At 39.1% G+C, this 20,056-nt stretch overlaps 2 protein-coding genes across 2 annotated transcripts; one reads left to right on the forward strand and one right to left on the reverse strand.

Annotated features, from left to right (window-relative positions):
• Window positions 1-678: 678 nt before the first annotated feature.
• Window positions 679-3,145, reverse strand: cunh9orf85 (chromosome unknown C9orf85 homolog). Its single transcript, XM_055049119.1, has 4 exons — window positions 2,968-3,145; window positions 2,328-2,434; window positions 1,805-1,918; window positions 679-1,390 (listed from the first exon to the last, which is right to left on the reverse strand). The coding sequence occupies exons 1-4, from the start codon at window positions 3,067-3,069 to the stop codon at window positions 1,195-1,197; spliced, it is 519 nt and encodes a 172-aa protein (XP_054905094.1). The 5' UTR covers window positions 3,070-3,145; the 3' UTR covers window positions 679-1,194.
• Window positions 3,146-4,475: 1,330 nt separating this feature from the next.
• abhd17b (abhydrolase domain containing 17B, depalmitoylase) lies at window positions 4,476-19,484 on the forward strand. The gene is made up of 4 exons (XM_055049247.1): window positions 4,476-4,989; window positions 6,987-7,454; window positions 16,790-16,969; window positions 17,374-19,484. The coding sequence occupies exons 2-4, from the start codon at window positions 6,988-6,990 to the stop codon at window positions 17,591-17,593; spliced, it is 867 nt and encodes a 288-aa protein (XP_054905222.1). The 5' UTR covers window positions 4,476-4,989; window position 6,987; the 3' UTR covers window positions 17,594-19,484.
• Window positions 19,485-20,056: the final 572 nt, after the last annotated feature.

Genomic DNA, 20,056 nt, shown 5'->3' on the forward strand with positions numbered 1-20,056 from the left:
CTGCACTCACAGATTGAGATCTTTCAGAGTATGTTTCCATATCTGACAATTTTGCCCATTTTTCTTTACAAAATAGCTCAAACCCAGTCAGATTTAGAGCATCTCTGGACATCCTGTTTGACATTTCACCACAGATTCTCAATTGAATTTAGGACTGGGCTTTGACTGGTCCCATTCTCACTCATGAATATTGATCAAAGCCGTTCCATTGTTAGGGTCTTGGAAGTTTTTTTTGGGAATGTTAACCTTTTCCCAAATGTCAAGTCCTTTGCAGCCTATAACAACCTTTCTTTCAGCTGTTTAACTCTGACCAGCTGTCCTGTCCCCAATTAACTGGCTACACACACCATCATTAGGCAAGATGTACTTTTAAGGATTCATTTCATGACTGAACAAATGCAATGCTCCAACTCAGTTAATAAAATATTAGAGAGATGCAGACTTCCTCCAGTGCACCTTGCACTTCTGGGCTCTATGTGAGGTTCCAGGTCTTAAATATGGTGGCATATATTCCTTGTGGTTTCCGATTTGTTTCTTCTCAAAACTTTGGGACTCAATCCTTGTTTCTCAACACATTTCTTGTGACCCTGACGTTTGTTAGCAACAAAATAATATTTGCTCCATTAAGAACCACTGGATGAACTTGACTTGATTTTGGCAAATGATAACACACCACACTTTTTATTAAAAAAAAAATACTATACTACATTCTTTCAATTTCACAATTATGCATTAATCTTTATTGTCCTGTGACATAAAATCAAAGGAAGGTGATATGGCAATCAACAGATTATATGTTATGAAGGAACTGTATGGCAAATGTAGGAAAGAAATACTGAAAAAAATGTTTTAGCTTTGTATTATAATTTCTTATAGAAAACTATTTGCTAAAAAAAAAAAATTGTGGCCAGAAAGTAAATCAAACTTCAAAACAAAACAGGGTCTTGAATTTTGTCATTTCACTGGTATTAGAAAATTTAAGTAAAACTAAACAATGTTTTAATAAAAAAAAAGGAAATACTGAAAAGATGAATGTAAATTTCAGCCTGTTTTCCTGCAACAATCAGCTTCTTTCTGTCGTGTGTTGCTCACAGCTTGTTAGAAGCCATGACAAAAACCTCACTAAGTTTATTTATTGAAAAAAAAAAAAAACATTCATCTTTAACATTTAGCAAAGACACGTCTGGAAAAATGTCATATTTTTTTGGATAAATGATTCTGTTTCAAGTCTCTGTCCGAATCATCTTGTCCATCCTCAAGGTTGTCAAAATCATCATCATCATCATCATTATTATTGTCATCAGAGTCAAAATCCTCTTCTTCTTCTTTCCCTCGTCCTTTCTTTTTCTCTTCGTCTTCTTGTTCCTTCTGGTCTAAGTGTGAGTTCACCCTAAACAGGGACAGAAAAGTTAATCTCTTTGTTTTGCTTACATGCAGCAGAAAATAAGGACTGGGAATTAAACACAAAACAAAACAAAAAAAATCTGGAAAATACTGAAGAAAAAAAAATTCTAAATTTTGGAAACAATATTTTTGTAGGAATTGAAATTAAGATGCACGTATGCAACTACGAGCCACTTTGATTCAGTCACCTTCTCACAATCAGCGTTAATGTGTCTTATTGTCCAGAAGATGGCAGCATTAAGGTGAAATTGTTTTGCATGTTACCATGCGTCTCTGTTGTGAGGGCAAAGGCTAAAAAAAGGACTTTCCTGTCTTCAGAGCAGACTGTCTTGTTATTGTTTTTTTTTTTTTAAAAAGAATTTAAGTCAGATCAAAACACAGAAAGACTTTATCCACTCACGGAATAATGATTTCTTCTTTCTTCCCACACTTGCAACAGATCTCAAGCAGAAGCGAACAGGGCTTACAAACAATGTGATATGCATCCCTTACTGTCTTTTGAGAGCATTTGACACTGTAAAAAACAAAAACAAAATCTTATCAATTAATTTTGAAGTTAAAAAATATTTTCAAATTTAGACGGTTAACAATGTGGAATCAGCACGCTTTAGAAAACAGTCCCACTTTAGAAATTGAATTTACGAATAGAAAAGGAAAAGGTTATTGATCATTAACACACATGCTTATGGATCCTTCCAGTAGTTAATGGGCTTCAACACTTTTCTTAAGAAAAGGCAGATCAGCTAAACATCTTCACCAAAATCAAAATTTAACATGAAAATAATAATAATAATTTTTAGCGTAGCTTTATTAATAGTGGGTGAGTCCAGATTGCTACTAGTATAATTGTCACACAAAACAATCCTTACGACCATTTAAACGATTCTGAGAAATCAAAGAGGGGCCTAAAAATACATACTCACCACTTTTTGGGTTGTGTTAGTGGTTTGTATTTGTTGTACTTGACTTTCCACTCGAGAACACCTTTACAGTGTTGACAGAGTCCATCATGGATCTTTGAATTCGCCTTCTGTAATTAAAAATCATGAACGAGACAATGTGGGGATATTAGAATGAGATCTAGGAATGCATAGTCCTAATCTATATATACGTATTCTAACAACTTGTTCTTTTTTGGGGTGAAATTACTGCACAATTACTGCGGTCCTTTGTTGGTTTCTGATTAGTCCTGGACTTCTGTGTTTCCCTTCCAAAACTAGTTGTGGTGTGTTTTATTTTCTTGTTGGAACACCAGACTGACACACTTAAGAGGACATAAAATCGGTTCAAATAATCAGGAAGTCTATGCCTATCACAAACCAGAAACTAATGAGGTACCAGTAGTGTGTTTAGACTTAAAATACTGGACCAACTGGGAAGCATGGTGATGGTAGCATAATGCTAAGGGCTAGTTTCTAGATAGAGGAGCTCACTTTCCATTCAAATGGATCAAATAAATAAGGCAACTGAATTGGAATTGATGTGGAGGACATGATGTGGTTTATTTATTTTCAGGACATCAGGCACTCAAAGCAATCCAACGTTAGAAGGTTACTGACGTACCTTCACCTGTGCAGTCGCTCCGTACTTGTCGTTTTTGAAGGCGGTGCTGTTTTGATGCTTCTGAGCTCGTGAGCGAGACACGTTTCCTTTCTGGGAGCTCATTTTATTTCCTCTTTAGCTAAACTATGTTGTTTTTGGTTTGAAAAATCCGACAAGCATGCCAGCGAAGGAGAGGCTTAACCCGGAAGCAGTAGGAAGTACGTCACTAAAAGTTCTGGGGTCAAAACACTGACCATTTTTATTAAAGATATAAAGACAAACAATGTAGCCTGTGGTTTTGCTGCACTAGTAAATAACGTTGCCTTTATTTGTGATTTAAACTTTGGTGTGACAGGAAGCGTTCTCAATGACGTCACCCGCTTGGTTGCAACATAGTTGCACAGTGAACGGCCCGGTGGATGCGGATTGAGCTTTTTGTCTCAGTAGTAATTTCTGATTGGCTGAACTAAACGTCAATAAAAACGTCCCGCTGTCGCACATAGATGTAGAAGAGTAGACACGGGCATTAGTCCCACGGCCTGTAGAAATAAAAATACGTCAGTGCGGGCGCCATGTTGTGAGTGGCAAGCCTGTTCTTTGAAATACCTTTTATTATTATTATTATTATTATTATTATTATTATTATTATTTCACTGGTCACGGTGACACATTTTTTCATACACTAATATTAATTTTAGAACTAATAATGGTGTTTTTTAATATTATGTGAAATAAAACACAAAACAAATAAATTAAGCAGTATAAAACTGTGTACTTAATGTATTTGAGTTAATTAACTCACCACTAAATTAATCTGAAAAGAAAAAAAGTCTGATATTTTATATTATTTTCAATGACTACTAGTGACTTCAAAGTATCTAAATCATCTCTTGCGTTGTAAGGACAGCTTCCACAGGCCAGTAGAGTTAAAAGCACCTGGATGCAATTAAAGTTGAAAGCACCTGGATGCAATTAAACCTGATTAATTTGGAAGATTGGGGATTGGCCAATACTTAAATGTTTTGAACATGACTGTTAACTGTTAACTGTACTCCAGTGGCATCTCAGTCACCAGTTGATTGAAAGGTTGTGAAACGGACGCACATCATCAGTGGCCAATTTCTGCTGACATTTACCATCTTTTATCAATCACACAAGTCTTGTTTTGTGCGTGCACTACTCACAATGTCATGTACAACATGCTCTGTGTTCAAAAACTCCAACAAAAGTGCTTTCATGTGTCCTGAAACACCTAAAACAGCCTCTCAAAAGTACCTCACCCCCACCGAAGAAGCATCTTTTGACTGTGCCACTCACAATATGGGGGCGGCGTTAAACGCTGGCGTTCGTCTAAACTGCTTTGCGTCTATGTTGCCACTCTGCGGCGTCGTGCAGGCCCTGCCCAACATTTCCCCGAACAGCCTACAAATGGTGGCCTGGCTTCAGCAAGCTCCTCGCCATTGGTCCTCGCAGCTGTCGCCCCCGACGCCCCGCCCTCCTCACAGGCGAAGTGATAACCAGAACGAAAGCAGAGATGTGTCCGAGCCAAGTGATACAGCTGTGAACTGTGTCGTGAGTCGTTTCCGATTTGTTTTTCCGGATTTTCAGACCAATTAGTGTTTTGTTTTATCCTCTTCTTGTTTTTAAACCGATGTCCTCGTTGAGGGTTTTTGTCTACTTGGACAGCATGAATGAAGCAGCCTTGTTATAATTCAAGACCATATGCTGAGAGAAAAGCGAGGTGGGGAGAAAGAAACAAACAACAGTAGAGAAAGAGGGGAAAAAAAGGAAAAGGGCTGCTTGGAGCAGGAGGACGAAAGCGGCTTGCTTCCGGACCTGCGAGGGACATCGACGCGCTCAACGTGACATTGATAACTGATAGAGGAGATAAAACCGAGGATAATCTGCGGCCGGGGACAGCCCCGACAATCTGCTGGCGTCGAAAAGGAGATAAATAAATTAGTTTCCGTGGTGTGAATAAAACGCTACACGGTGGCGACGCGGTCTCCTGGAAGAAAAACAAAGAAAAGCCCACGGGTTCAGGTAACGTTGGCATAATCTCTTCGTTTTAAAGGAAACAAACAAACAAACAAAAAAAAATTCCTCCAAAGCTGACCAGATGCAACCCGGATGGAGAAGGACTGTGGGACGCGGACAGGCTTCCCACAGTCCTTTGGGCTCCCGTGGGGAAGCCACTTCAGCGAGATGCTGAGGAAAACGTCGTGCAGATTTAATAGGGGACATTTTATAATCACAAGTGGCTTCAAAGAGTCAAGAGCGTCTCTGGCGCTGCCACTTGTTTATAGGAACAGTTTCGGCAGGCTAGCTTATTAAGAAGAGTTGAAACCACATGGGTGCAATTAAAACTGAATTAGCTTCAACATCAAATGTGCTTTTTTTTTTTTTTTCCAAATAAGCGATGCTCGCATTGAAGCATCAGAACAGACACATGGAGGAATGACAGAATCATAAATTCTGATTAAAGCGCCACATACAGACCACTGTCTACATCTGGGTTGGAAATCTAAGCATTTCCTGTTCTTTTATTTATTTATTTTTTTGGTTTAGCTAAATGGATTACATCGCTGCCAGGCATTTTTTTTAGAGTGCATTCTTTTATTTCTTTTATTTATTTATTTTTAACCAGAGTAAAAGTCACATGTCTTTCATTCTTTCCAGCAGGGCCACTAAAGCGTGTAAAATGAGGAGAAATATCTGGGGAACATGCCAGTAGAGCCTTCTTACTGAAAATAAACTATCACACTGATTACTTTATTATTATAATTATTATTTTGTGTGTCTGGGTTTGCCTGAAATAGTTTTTTTTCCCCAATTCTGCGATAGTTCTTAACTTTATGGCACATTTTATTGTATTCCAAGAAAGTATCTGCTGCAGCAGCAGCAAAAACTCAAATAAACCTTCCTGTGGTCATGATGTTAACCAAAAGTTAAGTTAGCAGTGCAGAATATCAGGGAAACATGTAATTGCAATGCTATTGCTAAATATATAAAATTTCCTTATTGATGTCGATAACCCCGTCAAGATTTCCCTCAGAAAACCTGCTAAGCCCGGTGGTTGGGTGCTAGGGCAGTCATTCATCCAGCGATCTGTTGTCTTTTTGTTTTTGAGCAAAAAAATTTTTTAAGTTGACAGGAAATTTATAAATATCACTTGATTGGAAGACTGATACCTGAGCACCAACTCTAAAGTCTTAAAAAATGCAAAAAAAAAAAGAAAAAAAAAGACTTGCATAAATAAGCGATGTTTAGCCTGGAAGGAGCACAATAAAGCCCGGTCTCTAAAGCCAGGCTTATAATTGACTGGGGAAAACCCTGCCAGTTTTTGTGGACCCTTTTTTTTTTCCATTATTGCAATTTTCTCATAACTTGTTTGTACTAGTGTCTTCTTAGCCACTAAAAATATACATCACGTGGGATCAACACGGCTAGTTGCAGACAAGACCAACAAATGGTGAACATATGTTATTAGAATGCAGAATCTGAAATGTAGCGATTAAAATGTGATATTTTCAAAGATATTGCATCCACACTGTTATTTGTGGTTGGGACCTTGCAGACATTGAAAATGGAATGATGATTGTTTCCCAATCCTACTACAGCTGATGTTTAGTCCATAGTTCACTGGCATATCATGACCGGCGCAGCATTTGCTATTTCAACCGTTCAGATTTGTCGACGTTCATCTATTTCAGGACAATGACTACAAAATCTATTGTACATCACTGTTATTTCATGATTGAACTTTTGCATATGAAGACTAAGTACTTCTACTTACGTTCAGCTTGAACACCATTCAAACCTTCAATGAAACAAGACCTGGAGCTATTACCCAGTGCTGCAGGCTTTTAATATCTTTAATTGTAATTTTCTTTAAATGTGACTTTCCTTGCTGAAAGCTGATTAGATCACTCACTTTAAAGACAACTATTTCTGCATGTGTGTGTTCCTAAAGTATGCAGTGAATGCAAACAGTTGAATCTGTTTTAGTCATTGTTACTCTCGCTGTCCCATTTTTGAAGGATGAACCATCTAACCTTCAGTGAGCTATGTTGCCTGTTCTGCTGTCCACCGTGCCCCAGCAAGATCGCCTCCAAGCTGGCCTTCCTCCCTCCAGAGCCCACCTACAGCCTCATGTGCGACGAAAGCGGCAGCAGATGGACGCTGCACCTCTCGGAGCGGGCTGACTGGCAGTACTCCACACGAGAAAAGGACGCCATCGAGTGTTTTATGACGCGCACCTCCAGAGGGAACCGCATTGCCTGCATGTTTGTGCGCTGCTCACCCAACGCCCGCTACACGCTGTTGTTCTCCCACGGGAATGCAGTGGATCTGGGCCAGATGAGCAGTTTCTACATTGGTCTGGGCTCAAGGATCAACTGTAACGTCTTCTCCTACGACTACTCGGGTTACGGAGCCAGCTCTGGGAAACCTTCGGAGAAAAACCTGTATGCAGATGTGGATGCTGCATGGCATGCACTGCGATCACGGTAAGGATGAGAATGAATGAAAGAGAGGGAAGAAATCCTAAAAAATATATATATATATATATATATATATATATATATATATATATATATATATAAACATACTGTTAATTTGTCGCTAAAGCACAATACCCACAATGCATCTCCAGTTTCATAAACAGATGTACATATTAAGTGGTAACTGTTTATCTTTCATAAATATGCATTGCAACAAAATTAACACTGAGTCGAAAGGGAAGTGGCAGATGCAGCTGAAACCAAATATTTGCCAACAGCATAGAGACAAAAACGTTTTGTTTTCTAAATTCAACAACAATGAGGAACGGACTTCAAAGTCAGAGGTGTGCATGTTCCATGTCCTTATTTGGTAAGAGTTATCCTGCATGACTTTTGATCATTTTGTGTATCCAAGTTTCTCTCAATACTTTTCTGCAATTCTGGCCCATTCAGACGTAAACTAGTTTGTACCTAATTTGAGAGTAAAATCTTTTTTTGTTGTTCAATTGGAAGGTTCATGTTTGCATAAGCTGAAACTTTCTGTTTGATGTCTATGGATATTGCTTCAGTATTTCCACATATGGTTCCAACCTCATGATGCCATTGCTTTTTTTAAAAAATTTAATTCACCAGTCTCTTGCAAAACAAAACCAACAACTATCACAATGCAGTTCACCATATTGGAATGGAACGATGTTCTCAGGCTTTGAAGCATCACTCCTTTGTTCTTCCAATGCAATCATGGTTATCAGGGCAAAAACACTTCCGTATTAGGCTCAACAGACTACATTACATGCCCCTCATAAGTGCCTTTGCCATCTTAAAATCAGAATTTTATGTTGTTTTTGAGGAAATGGCTTCTTCCTTTCTGGGTAACCTTTCAGCCCATGTTGGTACAGAACTCGTTTCACTGTGGCCAATGACCATTTTGCCAGCTTTAGCTCCCAAACATATTAATCTCTGCAAGACGGAACTAATCTCCTTCCTGAACAGAATAATGGCTGCACTATTACTTGACTATATTTGTTTGAACATATTAACAAGGGACTTTCAGACTTCTGGAAATTCTACATGAGGATGAATCAGACACTTGCATATATACTGTACTGCTTCATATATAAAATGAAGCAGTATATTTGAGCTTTATGAAAGCCTTTTGTCACTGACTAAGCATTCAAGTATACATGTTATATGAACAGACATATTGATCGGAGCTATTTATCAATGTTGCCGTTGACATGTTTGCATTGGAAGGATGCAAATGCAGGGACATTTTTGGATGGCGCTAAAAAGAAGTGATTAAGGGTTTTTAAAAAAAGGCTAACGTGACACAAGCTAAGTAGGAAGTTGTGGGAGACGTCTTCTTTGTGATAAATATGTATTTGACAAAACAAACAGAGGAGGAGCAGGATGTGCGCCGAAGGACCTGAGTGGAGGAAGGATTACACAAACCATGCTGACGAATCTTGTGGAAACTACAACAAACGACTTGGTAGTGATGGCAAGATGTTCATGTGGGCGATTAATGAGGAGTGTGGTTTCTGTGATATTGCATTGCTGCACTGCATGTAGGTGTAAGTGGGTGTTCTGCTGAGGCTTCATCTCTGTAGGCTTTGGGGTGGACTTTGATTTTAACAACCTTTGTTATTTTACCCCAAATGATTAAAAATGTCTTTGCTCATAGTGAGCTTCCTAGTCATGATGATATATAATTTATCATTTACTTCTTATCTTTTCATTGGTGTAAAGAAGCGATACTTTGGTTCTCACCAGACTGCTTGTTTTCTGATTCATAGAAAATACAACCGTAACCCTATATAATGGTTTTTAGATGTATAGCACACTTCTTTACCTCTTCCTTTAGTATTGTTGGGTATTTTTGCAGTTTAGAATTGAATCTGACAGAAACTAGTCTGTCTTGGATGTTTGCATGTTTCCAAAGCTTTGTGATAAATGAGAAGCCGGATGTATTAAGTAGTGAGAAAGGTTGCAGTCTGCTCTACAGTGCTATAAAAGTGTTCAAAACTGTCTCACGTTTTGTCAAGACTACAAACTTCAGTGTTTTATTAAATTGTGTGATGAGTCAACACCTTAAAATCGCCTTTTGCTGCAGGTACAGCTTCAAAAGTGTTTTGAATTATGTCTATAGCAACTTCCATTGAACATTTTGCCTCAGTTCAATCCGGCAAATTTACTTGTCAGTACTAAAGAAAAGCATCCCCACAGAATGTTGCTGGCGCCACCGTGTATCATAGAGAGAGTCATGAGCTCATGGTGATGCGAAGAGCTCTCTTGCTGCTGCAGTGTTTTTTTTTTTTTTTTTGAAGACACAAAAATACTACTGACACTGCAAATGTCTCTTCAAGTTCAGTAAGCCTCAAGTGGTTTATCACCAGTGAGAACAGATCTGGCTCAATCACTCCGTTGCAGTTCCTTCTCTCAAATAAGGCTTTTCTTCACGTAAGCTGTGTTCATCTGTTTGTTTAACCTGAGGTCACTCACTTCCTTCCATCCGTCTTTGAGGATGTCTGCTTTTTGTCTTAAATCCTCTCGTCATCTCCTGCTTTTGTGCTCTGTCAGAACAATGTGATCACGTTTTATGTTTAAGGGACTGATTCATGATGAGGGTCTCTGTATTACATAGACAGGTTGGACTCTGACGGCTCGTTGGATCCTAGTTGATACTGGAAATCTGCTTATTTATTGTTCTAGTAAGTAAATTAGAAGGTTTAATGGTTATTTTTGGAAGAGTAAAGATATTTGTGATGATTCCTAAGATGAGTGGCAGATAAATTTTTTTATTGTTATTGGCATTAAGTTATGAAGGCAAGAGCAGAGACGCGTTTACTAAATTGGAAGGTGAAACTTCCACTCACCTGACGGAACAGGATGCGAAGCAGAGGATACTGGGAGCGAGAGTGTGTGGGTGTGTGTATTCTTGTTTTTGTAGTCCCAAAGGGACGTTGTGTGATGTAATCATCAACCTTTTAAGTACTCGCAGTCCTTCTGGGGAACCCAACCCAGTCCAGGGCATTATGGTTGGTGGTTGGGGTAAAGTGGGAATTAATGTGTGAGACGGATTATTGTTGGTCATCTTACTATTGAATACCAGACTAAGTTTAGCCTGGAGCTCAGTGCAGCGACGCAAAAAGATCAACTCTACAAGTTTGCATCAAAGTGTTTAAGTGTTATTGTTTCTATGTAGAGCTCCTGCTTACCTCAACTTCCTTTTGCAAGGTAAGAATAACAGTTGATTCACTAAAACATTATCCACAGATGTTTCTCCTGGAGTATGTAAAGATATTGACACCATAGAGATGCAAACGTCTCAACAGTAGTGTCTGAGCCTCAAGCAATAAACTCTCGGTTGTTTTTTTTTATTTGGCTGAATTCCCTTTGCCTCAGGTTTTCCAAAGTGTTTTGTCATAGTCAGATGACTATTCTTCTGCAAATAAAGAGCTGAGCATAAAGAAGCAAGCAAGTTAAACCAGAAACATGATCACAAATGGGCTGAAGGATAACCGGATTTTCTGGTGATCAAACCCTCTGTCTCCGTGTATATAGAGTCATTTAGAGTCTCGCGCTTAAACGTCGACTCCCATTTGGAGTTATGGGAGTTTTAAAGCTTTGTTGTTATAAAAGCAGCTACTTAGAAGAGAAGTGAAAGTTAGGTTTGGTTCTGTGGCCTTTTGCCCCGCTGGTCACCTTTTTGCTGATTCAAAAAATGGCCTTCCTCTCTCTTAAATGTGTCTTTTCACAAATGGGCCTTGAAAATCTGTCAGATCTGAGTAAATGGGGTCCAAACTTCAGTGACCCACACAAATGAATAAACATATTATGCAAAAATCTTAATGTGAACCGTTCAGTGCTTCAGTCAAGGTCGGATAATTAAGTAATTAAAACTCACAAGATCCGATCGTCTACATCTGCTGTGTTTCTGTTACTACTGCAACACTTCTTTTAATCAAATGTTGCTTATTCCAGAGATAAATATCTTTAAGATCAGATATCAGATGAGCCCCATGGTACAGGGATATAGGCTGTTACTGAAGAAGCTACAGCTGGAGCGTATTGTGCATGTCCCATGCCTTGTAGTCCCATGGTTGGTTTGTGCAGTGGAATGCGACGCCCCAGGCTTTTTGTGGTAAGGGTGACCTAAGTGGGTTTAGATGGCAGAGTGCATAGCTCTACTACAAAAGAGATGATTCAGATTTTGGTGTTCAGGAGTTGCTCCTCATCTTTGTGCTGATCTGATGCAGAACCTTTTCATCTGCATCATTCTTTCAGAGCAGCCTACATTCTTTCCTCTTTTGCTCACAAGAACCACATTATTTTTGTTTTCTCTTTGTCACAATATATTCAGCATTTACAAGAAAAGGGTTATCACTTTTCCAGTCTGACATGTAAATTATTTATACTTGGGCTGCTCATGTTCAGACCACCTCACATTAACATTGCATCTTTTTTCCCCTAAGGATCCAACAGAACAGGTAACCAAATGATGTCTATGTAAACCTTGCGGTCAGTGGCCTTTGTCACTCACCAACTATCTCTCTCTATTTTACTGCCTTGTCTGTATCATTATTTCTCTCTTTGGCCATTAGCTGTTGTCTCTCTCTAAATTGAAATTTATATGTCCTGCAGTTGTGCATACTCAGTTTTACATTTAGGGTTTTTCCACTGCAGTGCTTCCAGAGCTTGACCTGGGCTGGTGGATGCTGCCACCACATTACGATAAACAGCCTGTCCAGTAAATGGATCCATCCCACCTTCCCTGTAAACGGATCCATGTTTGTGAGAATTTCTCAATCCCAACTCGTTGATGTCTGGCCAGTAATGGCAGCGCTGGCAGAAATGGGTAAACAGCAGAAGCAAAAGATCAATATTGTTTAAGCTCTGTGCAACGTCTTCACTCATTTAAACCCTATAATTGGCCAGGTATCAAAATAACTGGGTAGATCAAAAGCAGTGCCAACTTGGGGTTTCCAAGTGCTCACATTTTTTTTTGTCTTCTTGAGCCCAGCGTTCGCTAGTGACGAACGCATTGCTTTTTCTAGGCCCCCTGGCACTTGCGGCCGGGTATTGAAAACACAACTGTGCAAGCACCAGGACCAGTTTCGCAATCGAACCAGTTTGGTGGAACCACACCTTTGTGTTATAAGCATCAAAGAACAGCTGGTGTTCTCTCAGTTTAAGAGGAACTTTTGGGTCTTAAACGACTGAATCCTGATAACTTTCTTAGCATGCAGTAATTCAAATCTTTTTCCATTGAATTTTTACTGTGTATTTTATTTATGTCTAATAAGGAAAGTCAGTGTTGCTGTACTTCATCACTCAGCCACGATGCACTAACACATATTACACTGGCTGGTACATGCCATGTTTCTGTTGGTTTTATTTTATTCCTGTTGAGCAAATCAACAGTAACCCCAGCTTTCAATGCTGTGATCGAGCGCCGACATTTGTCTAGACAAAAAGGTATGAGGAGAATTTTTTACAATTTTCACTGACTGTCTGAATTGAACAATGATTTCCTCAGTAACTTTTTTTTTCCATTGCTAATAACGGGATGGAAAATATATAAATGGCTATTCATAACCTTTTCCACACAGTACTTCTGCTTTTGTAATTAGAAGGTATTTCTATGTATTGCCCATCTTCTAAGTTCGGCGGAAAGTGAAGCAGACCTAATTTAAGTAATTATTTTGGCTTGCTTTATTTGTGGTGGTGTTTAACATTTGAAAAGGTTTCTAAAGTGACTTCCTCTGCAGTAGAAAATGGATCCAAACCATTCATGTAACTATGAGTCAACAACATTCTGGGTACTTAAATACTCGTAAAATCTGAAAAATTGTGAAATTTAAGTTTTAGTATTTTTCATGTCAGAAAAAAGTATGAAAATGTGACTTGAAAGATGTTTTTCCCCTATGTAAAAGACAAAAATCTAAATTTCTGGAATATAAACATCACACAGCATTGACTTATTTTTAGTTGGGATCCTCAAAGTTAAATTTACAATGTCCAAAATTTTTTGTCTGAGCCAATGTTTCACTTTCCAATTATTAAGGGACATGAAGGATTAAAAAAAAAAAAATCAAAAACTGGATTTGAAGTTCTTAATCAGTTTAGACTTGGACACTAAAAAAAGCGCTTATATGGAGAGGAAAATGTTTTTTTTTTTTTTTTTACTGAGCTGACCAGAATGTTACAAAACCTTTTAGATCATGCACATTCCATCAAAGCTTTTCCCACTTGGCTGCACATCTTGCCTGTATTCCTCACGGATGTCGAGCAAAATGAAAGCTGCCTATTCAATCATGTCAAAAACTCTGTCACATGGTGGAAACAACCACCTGTCACTTTGATGAAGCTTTCATCAGTTTAGCAGAGCCGGAGGCGACGCTTCAGGTTCCTGCTGTAGTTCCACCTCAGAGGTCGAGGCGCTCCCTTCACCTGAGCAGGAGATGTCCTCACTGTGTGAGTCAGCAGCGGCTTTGTCATACTGATATGGCAAGGGGAAAAACAAGGTTGACAAAACTTTGTTCTTACTGACATTGCTCAACCCACAGCTTGGCTTTAGTGTTATTGTTTTACTTAGAAGATCATTTGGAAACTTTAGATGGCTTTCCCACCATGTTCGATTCTGTGAGTGTGTCCTTTCCAAACTCTAAATGGCTTTGTGTAACATTTTCTTCTCCCTCTGTGGAGGAGGCAGAGCAATAGTCAATCCTGCTTGTCTAATATCGAGCAGTAGCCTGGCAACAGATTTGCAATGAGTTTTCAGACCAAGCCTTTCCTCTCTACTGAGGCTTGTGAAAACAAATGGGGAAAACTGGCTTCCTGGTCAATAGGTCTATCGATCCTAATGGAAACGCTATCCATCTTTTCAGCCGTTCGAAAAAACACTGGAGGAATTTTCAGGCCTGCATTTGCAGGGTGGCAACCTAATATTTATGGGAGTGTTTCTGACCCAAAAGAATGCAGTCATGGGTGAGATGACGTCTCTACCAATCTCTTGGGTGGAGTTCGATGTCTCACCTGACCGAACGCAACACCGTGTAATAAAATGCTATTGGCTCATCATTTTGCACTTTGAGTCTAACTTGTTCAGGAGTGCACCGGTTCAGCTGATAGCCACTTAGAAATAGAAATGGCCACAGACAAGAAAGAAAACCTCTCGTGTTGAAAGGTTTTTGGTTCATCAAGCATTTCTATAGAAAATCCCCCTGCTGCATCACAGATGGTGTTGTAATATGTTAAAAAAATGTGCTGCATATGTTCAAGACTCTTGCAGGGTGTATTAGTCATGTAGGGCTGTTTGGGAATTAAAAGGAGCTTTGCTCTTTAGTGGAGCATGAGGTGGGCAGTCAAGAGGCAGCACGATCCAGAGGAGTGGGAAGAGGGAGGATGGGATGCGTAAAAGATTGGATTTGTGTCTGGAGACTGAATCGATTACGGTTCGGGAGGAGGGTTGTAACCAGGAAGCGTGACTGACTTCGGCCTGCGGAGATCTATTTCAGCTGAAGTGCGGCAGAGTAAATTGTGGACTACACACAAGCACGTCTGTTATTATAGTCCTCGTGTGGCGCTCCCTGACTGTTTGAACACAAAACAAGATAGCAGATTGCTTAAAGGGGAGGTTAAATATTCGGGGTTTGAGTTACAGTCGTCAAGTGAGACATTCTGGCTTGCTCTAGATAATGACATTGGTCATTAAAGATGAAGATGTCAACAAAAGAAACAGCCGTCCCTTGTCCTCTGTCTTCTTTACACAATGACTGGTGGTTCCAATTCAGCCACTTTATTGATATTGCATAAATGTCACATCTTTGTGATAAGTTGGGAGATTTGTGTTATATTGACTTGTTTATAAATGTGAAGATCTGGGCTGCCTTGTAAGGTTATACCTAAACCCTGCACCAATAGAGGCCTACAGTCCATCTATAAAGCCTGAAGAGGTATGAATGTTATTAATTTTGGGATTTTAATGATTTGCTTGAACTGCTTTCTTTCTATGGTGGACTGGTCATTTAACAAGTTATTACCCATAAAGGACAATGTAATTTAGTTACAGTTTAATAAATATTTTAGCAGCTATGAAACAACATTTAGAGTGATGTGAGCTAACTCAGCCTTCACTCTGCAGTCATTCTTTCCAATGCTGTGCCAGTATTCTCACCACTATTTATACACTGAACACCTGACATGAACTGTAGACAGTTCATATATTCACGCTAATGATTGTCTGCTGTCCACACTGACTCTGTGAGTTGCCACACTTGATCTTAATTGAGAGTCTGCAGGTCAGTTGTTCACAGTTGCTAGTAGCAGGCTAACGTTATTGCTGTTTGTTTCTTTTTAAGGCAAAGACGATAATCCATTACAGTAGCTCGTCATGTTATCTGTCCTCACTGTTCCATGTATCCAACATTACAAATTACAGTCGCGTGTCAGTAGAGGCTGTAGCGTGGAGCCTGTAATGTTAGAGGTCCAGTATTTAATAACAGAGTGGAGCTGAGGTTTGTCCTGGCTGTGTTTAACTGTTTACTTTGCGTTATTCAGCCATGCAGCAATAGAGACAGTGATGCAGTGTTCCCAAAGTAGGTTCCAGCTCGTCAGCTGACTGCTTGCTACAGTGGGTCACGTTAGCCATAATCAGCTGTGGAATGTCTTCTCTCTCTCCATTTTCCCTTTTTTATATATATCTATATATATATATTTTTTTCCACCCTCCCAATTTATGCCTTGCCCTCAAACTAGAACCAATGTCTTTCCTATTTTTTTTATTTCTCTCTCTCTCTTTCTTTGTATTTTCTTTGTGCTTTGTCACAAGACTGCAGGGATGGTGTAGAAGCAGCGCTGCATCACACAACTGTGACTTGGTTTTAAAAGAATGTCCATTCAGATTTTTCTAAAATGCAAGCTAGTTGTAATGGGTTTTGACCAGAGTGCTTATTTAAAAAAACACAAGTAAATGATAAAAAAAAAAGAAACCTTTGGGTGAGAAATAAGATCAAATCAATTAAAGCATTCATAAAGGATGAAAAAGAATAAACAAAATTATCAGAAGAAAGTGGAGGCAATCAAGTGGAAAAAAATAATTAAAATGCGATAAAAGCATGGCAGCAAAATACTGGCAGTCGGAAAAAGATTTCACGCAAGTATTAGTTTGTTAATCAGCTTTTCTTTCTTTCTTTTTAATATAATTAACCAATGGCCTCACTGGAGGCATGCCAATGTCTGCAAATATCATCCGCTAATGTTGGTAAACTTGTACTGCACATTTCCTCTCTGTGTCAAACACACAGGATGGTTTACATTTTGTCGTGTTGTGTTTAAAGGTACGGCATCCGTCCCGAGAACGTGATCATCTACGGGCAGAGCATTGGCACGGTTCCCTCTGTGGACCTCGCCTCTCGCTACGAGAGTGCCGCAGTCGTCCTCCACTCCCCGCTCACCTCTGGCATGAGAGTGGCTTTCCCTGACACCAAGAAGACCTACTGTTTTGACGCCTTTCCAAAGTGAGTGCAGCCCGACGACAGATGGCATGTGTGTGTATGCGAGGCTGACTGTGACAGGTTTGCCGTTGAAGCGTGCCATCTGTCCTTTACGGATAAAAATGCCTATAAGGACAATAGATTGAAATAATTTTCATCTGATTAGCTCAAGACTGGGTAGAAAATATTTCCAACTGCTCCCTCTGCTGGCTAGTTAGTGAAATACAATGCAAATGTATTTGTGTCCCTTTTCAAATTGCACAAATTTTAGGATTACATTACATAAAATCCCAATAAACACGCTCAATTCTGTAATATTAATATCATCCTCTATTTTTGTTTGTTTTAATGTGCAGCAGATTAATCAATTTTTAACCATTACCTTCTCTAATTTGTCATTTGTTTCTCTTGGGTTTTTTGTCTCGAAGCATCGACAAGATTTCCAAGGTAACGTCGCCAGTCCTCTTGATCCACGGTACGGAGGACGAGGTCATTGACTTCTCCCATGGGCTGGCGCTGTATGAACGCTGCCAGCACCCAGTGGAGCCGCTCTGGGTGGAGGGCGCCGGACACAATGACATAGAGCTGTACGGACAGTACCTGGAGAGGCTCAAACAGTTTGTTGCACATGAGCTGGTCAATTTATAGAGCTGCTTGAAATAAGAGAAGCAGGAAAGAAAGCTGCAATTTTACATACAGCCTGAGTTATTGATTCTGAATTATTAAACGGAGAATCAGTGTCTGTCTTGAAATGACTTAGTGGCGACTCTCTTCACTTAGTCGAGAAGCTTCCCCTCACTCCTATCATTTGGCTTTCTACAGGATTACCCTGATCCTTTTTTCCACCAGAAACCTCACCTCCATATGAATCCTTTTTTGCTTTTAGATCTGTTTGTTGGACGCTGCAGTTTGTGACTGATAGAAGGGAAAAGAAGACATGTGCAAGGACAATATTAGAGTTAATGGAGTAATTACAAAGTAATTAAGTGTCATATTTTGTTCCTGCCTTATAAGAAAAGGTTTGTGGTTCTTAATGGAGACTTGCATTCCAGGAAATGGCCTTTCTACAGACTAATTAGTCTAAATCGACTGAACTCCATATTGTCCTACTCACTGCATCTGATTATTGCTTCTATCTCCTCTGAGGACCCAGTTTGTGTTTCATTTTTTTTCTTTTTACAGAACATGTTGGATTTGCACATATTGTCATAAAAGAGTTGAACTAGACAAACTAACACTTATCTGTGCTAGTGTTGCCAAATGTTTTCATATACTTAAGAACCCTGTGTAAATAATGAAGAGTGCAACTTGCCATCATCTCTGTGTCTCTGTAAAATGTAAACGGTACAGCTTGATTATAGATCTTTTCAGTAAGATGGTGATCAGCAGTGAAAGGTTTGGTTAAATGCTTGAGAGTAGGCTCTTTCCAGCCACTTGAAAGGTTGTAACTTTTTAGTTTGATTTGAAGTATTGTTGATTTAAGACACCCATCCTCATAGTGCTGTTGATAGTTTTCAGATGACGCCGGGCACATCTATGGACAAAAATCTGGCCTTTTGGTAATAATGAGTATATAGAAAGACGATTATGAATCCCAGTTATGTGCAATTTCTGCCTTTGGGTTTTAATGTCAAAAACAACAAAAAAAAAAAATAGTAACAATATGCCTACTTTATGTAATTGGGTTAGATTATTGTATCCTTTTCCCCCCTAAAGTTCACAGAAATGAAACTACTGTGACAGCTGCTGTCAATTCTAGTTGACCACTATTGCTGTTCAGGGTGAAGTATGATCACTGCTAGTCTTTGTTTTTTAGATCAGGAAGTGGCTAAAAATCTCACAATAGGTTATTTGGGGTAGAAGTATTATCTTCTTCCTCCAGTATATTTACACTGGACAGTTTTTACTCCACGCATGGTTCTCGGGTCTCCACTGTACTGAGACAATGAGCTATTTCAAAGCGATTAGCTCTGCATCCCGGGACTCATACATGGCCTAAATGTTTTTGCTTTGTGTCAATTTTATCTTGCTTCACCATAACATTTATGAAATCGTTTTTCTTTTGCCCTTCTGAAAGAGCCAAAATGGAGCTCGGCCTGGCCGTCAAATCCTTAAAATGAAAACATCAAAGTGCTGCTGTGTGCCATGAACAGCGTTTACCTTTGTATTTTGTTTTGCCTTCACTGGCATGGAAGCATTCAATTGCAAAATAAATTTCTTTTTTCTTCTGGGTATCTTAAGTCTTTGGACACTTGAATTATCTTTTGTCGCAGTTAACAATAAGCCAATCGGTGCTACTGTAAACCTTCAGGTCTGCCCAGCTGCCTGCTAAACGAGCAGAAATGACGACCTGTTTGTCAGATTGACCAAGATCCACGCCCGGATTGGGGACCTCTTCTTTTTATGCACTCATGTATCAACACTTTTTTTTCTATTGTATTTTATTTTGATCTATAAAATTTTTTTTTGCTTATTTTTTTTTTCACTGTAAAATGTTCCGAATGTATATTTACAGTTTTTCTCTTTTTTTGGGGGGGGGGGGGATTTGTCTTTTTTTTTTTTTTTTTTTAATCCTAGATATGCCGCGGCTGTCACTCGGGCAGCCTTTTGTACTCGCCACTCTAATGGGTGTAATCTGATTTGATTTAGTTTGTATAGGATATTTCAATGCAAAGAAACTATGTATTAACATCAATATAGTAATTCTAACATGGATAGAGCAAATAAAATCGTATGTGGAATAATGATCTTATTTGTGACTTTTATTATATTGTATCGGAATCAACTTAAATATTTTATTGCGTAACTCTAAACGGCCACACATGAAACACTGTTCATTTGGTATGAAGTAAGTTTGGTTTTGACCCAGATCCTCTAGGAACTAAAATATTTCACAATGTTAATTGGATGTGGGAAAGTTTTGAAAGGTTCTCCACAGTATGACGGTTTTAAGTTGTGAAGTACCTTTTGTCCCTCCTGAGGACCAGCAGGTGGCGATGTTACTCTAATCTCGCTCGCTGAACACAAAGTGTCTGATAATTCTTAAAATAACTCCTTGGAAACTCATGTTTTCTATGGAAGACAAGGAAAACGGAAATCCACATACTTAAG

Source organism: Poeciliopsis prolifica, unplaced genomic scaffold (genome assembly GCF_027474105.1).
Source record: "Poeciliopsis prolifica strain line A6 unplaced genomic scaffold, Auburn_PproV2 SCAFFOLD028, whole genome shotgun sequence".
Classification (NCBI taxonomy): Eukaryota; Metazoa; Chordata; class Actinopteri; order Cyprinodontiformes; family Poeciliidae; genus Poeciliopsis; species Poeciliopsis prolifica.

Bases quoted from the DNA above. Each gene is read 5' to 3' on its own strand.
- cunh9orf85 (XM_055049119.1), bottom strand. From the start codon at position 3,069: ATGAGCTCCCAGAAAGGAAACGTGTCTCGCTCACGAGCTCAGAAGCAT. The intron at 2,435-2,967 runs GTACGTCAGTAA...TTTTAATTACAG, and splicing joins GAGCGACTGCACAGGTGAAG to AAGGCGAATTCAAAGATCCA. The intron at 1,919-2,327 runs GTGAGTATGTAT...TGTTTTTTACAG, and splicing joins CTAACACAACCCAAAAAGTG to TGTCAAATGCTCTCAAAAGA.
- abhd17b (XM_055049247.1), top strand. From the start codon at position 6,988: ATGAACCATCTAACCTTCAGTGAGCTATGTTGCCTGTTCTGCTGTCCA. The intron at 7,455-16,789 runs GTAAGGATGAGA...TTGTGTTTAAAG, and splicing joins TGGCATGCACTGCGATCACG to GTACGGCATCCGTCCCGAGA. The intron at 16,970-17,373 runs GTGAGTGCAGCC...TTTGTCTCGAAG, and splicing joins TGTTTTGACGCCTTTCCAAA to CATCGACAAGATTTCCAAGG.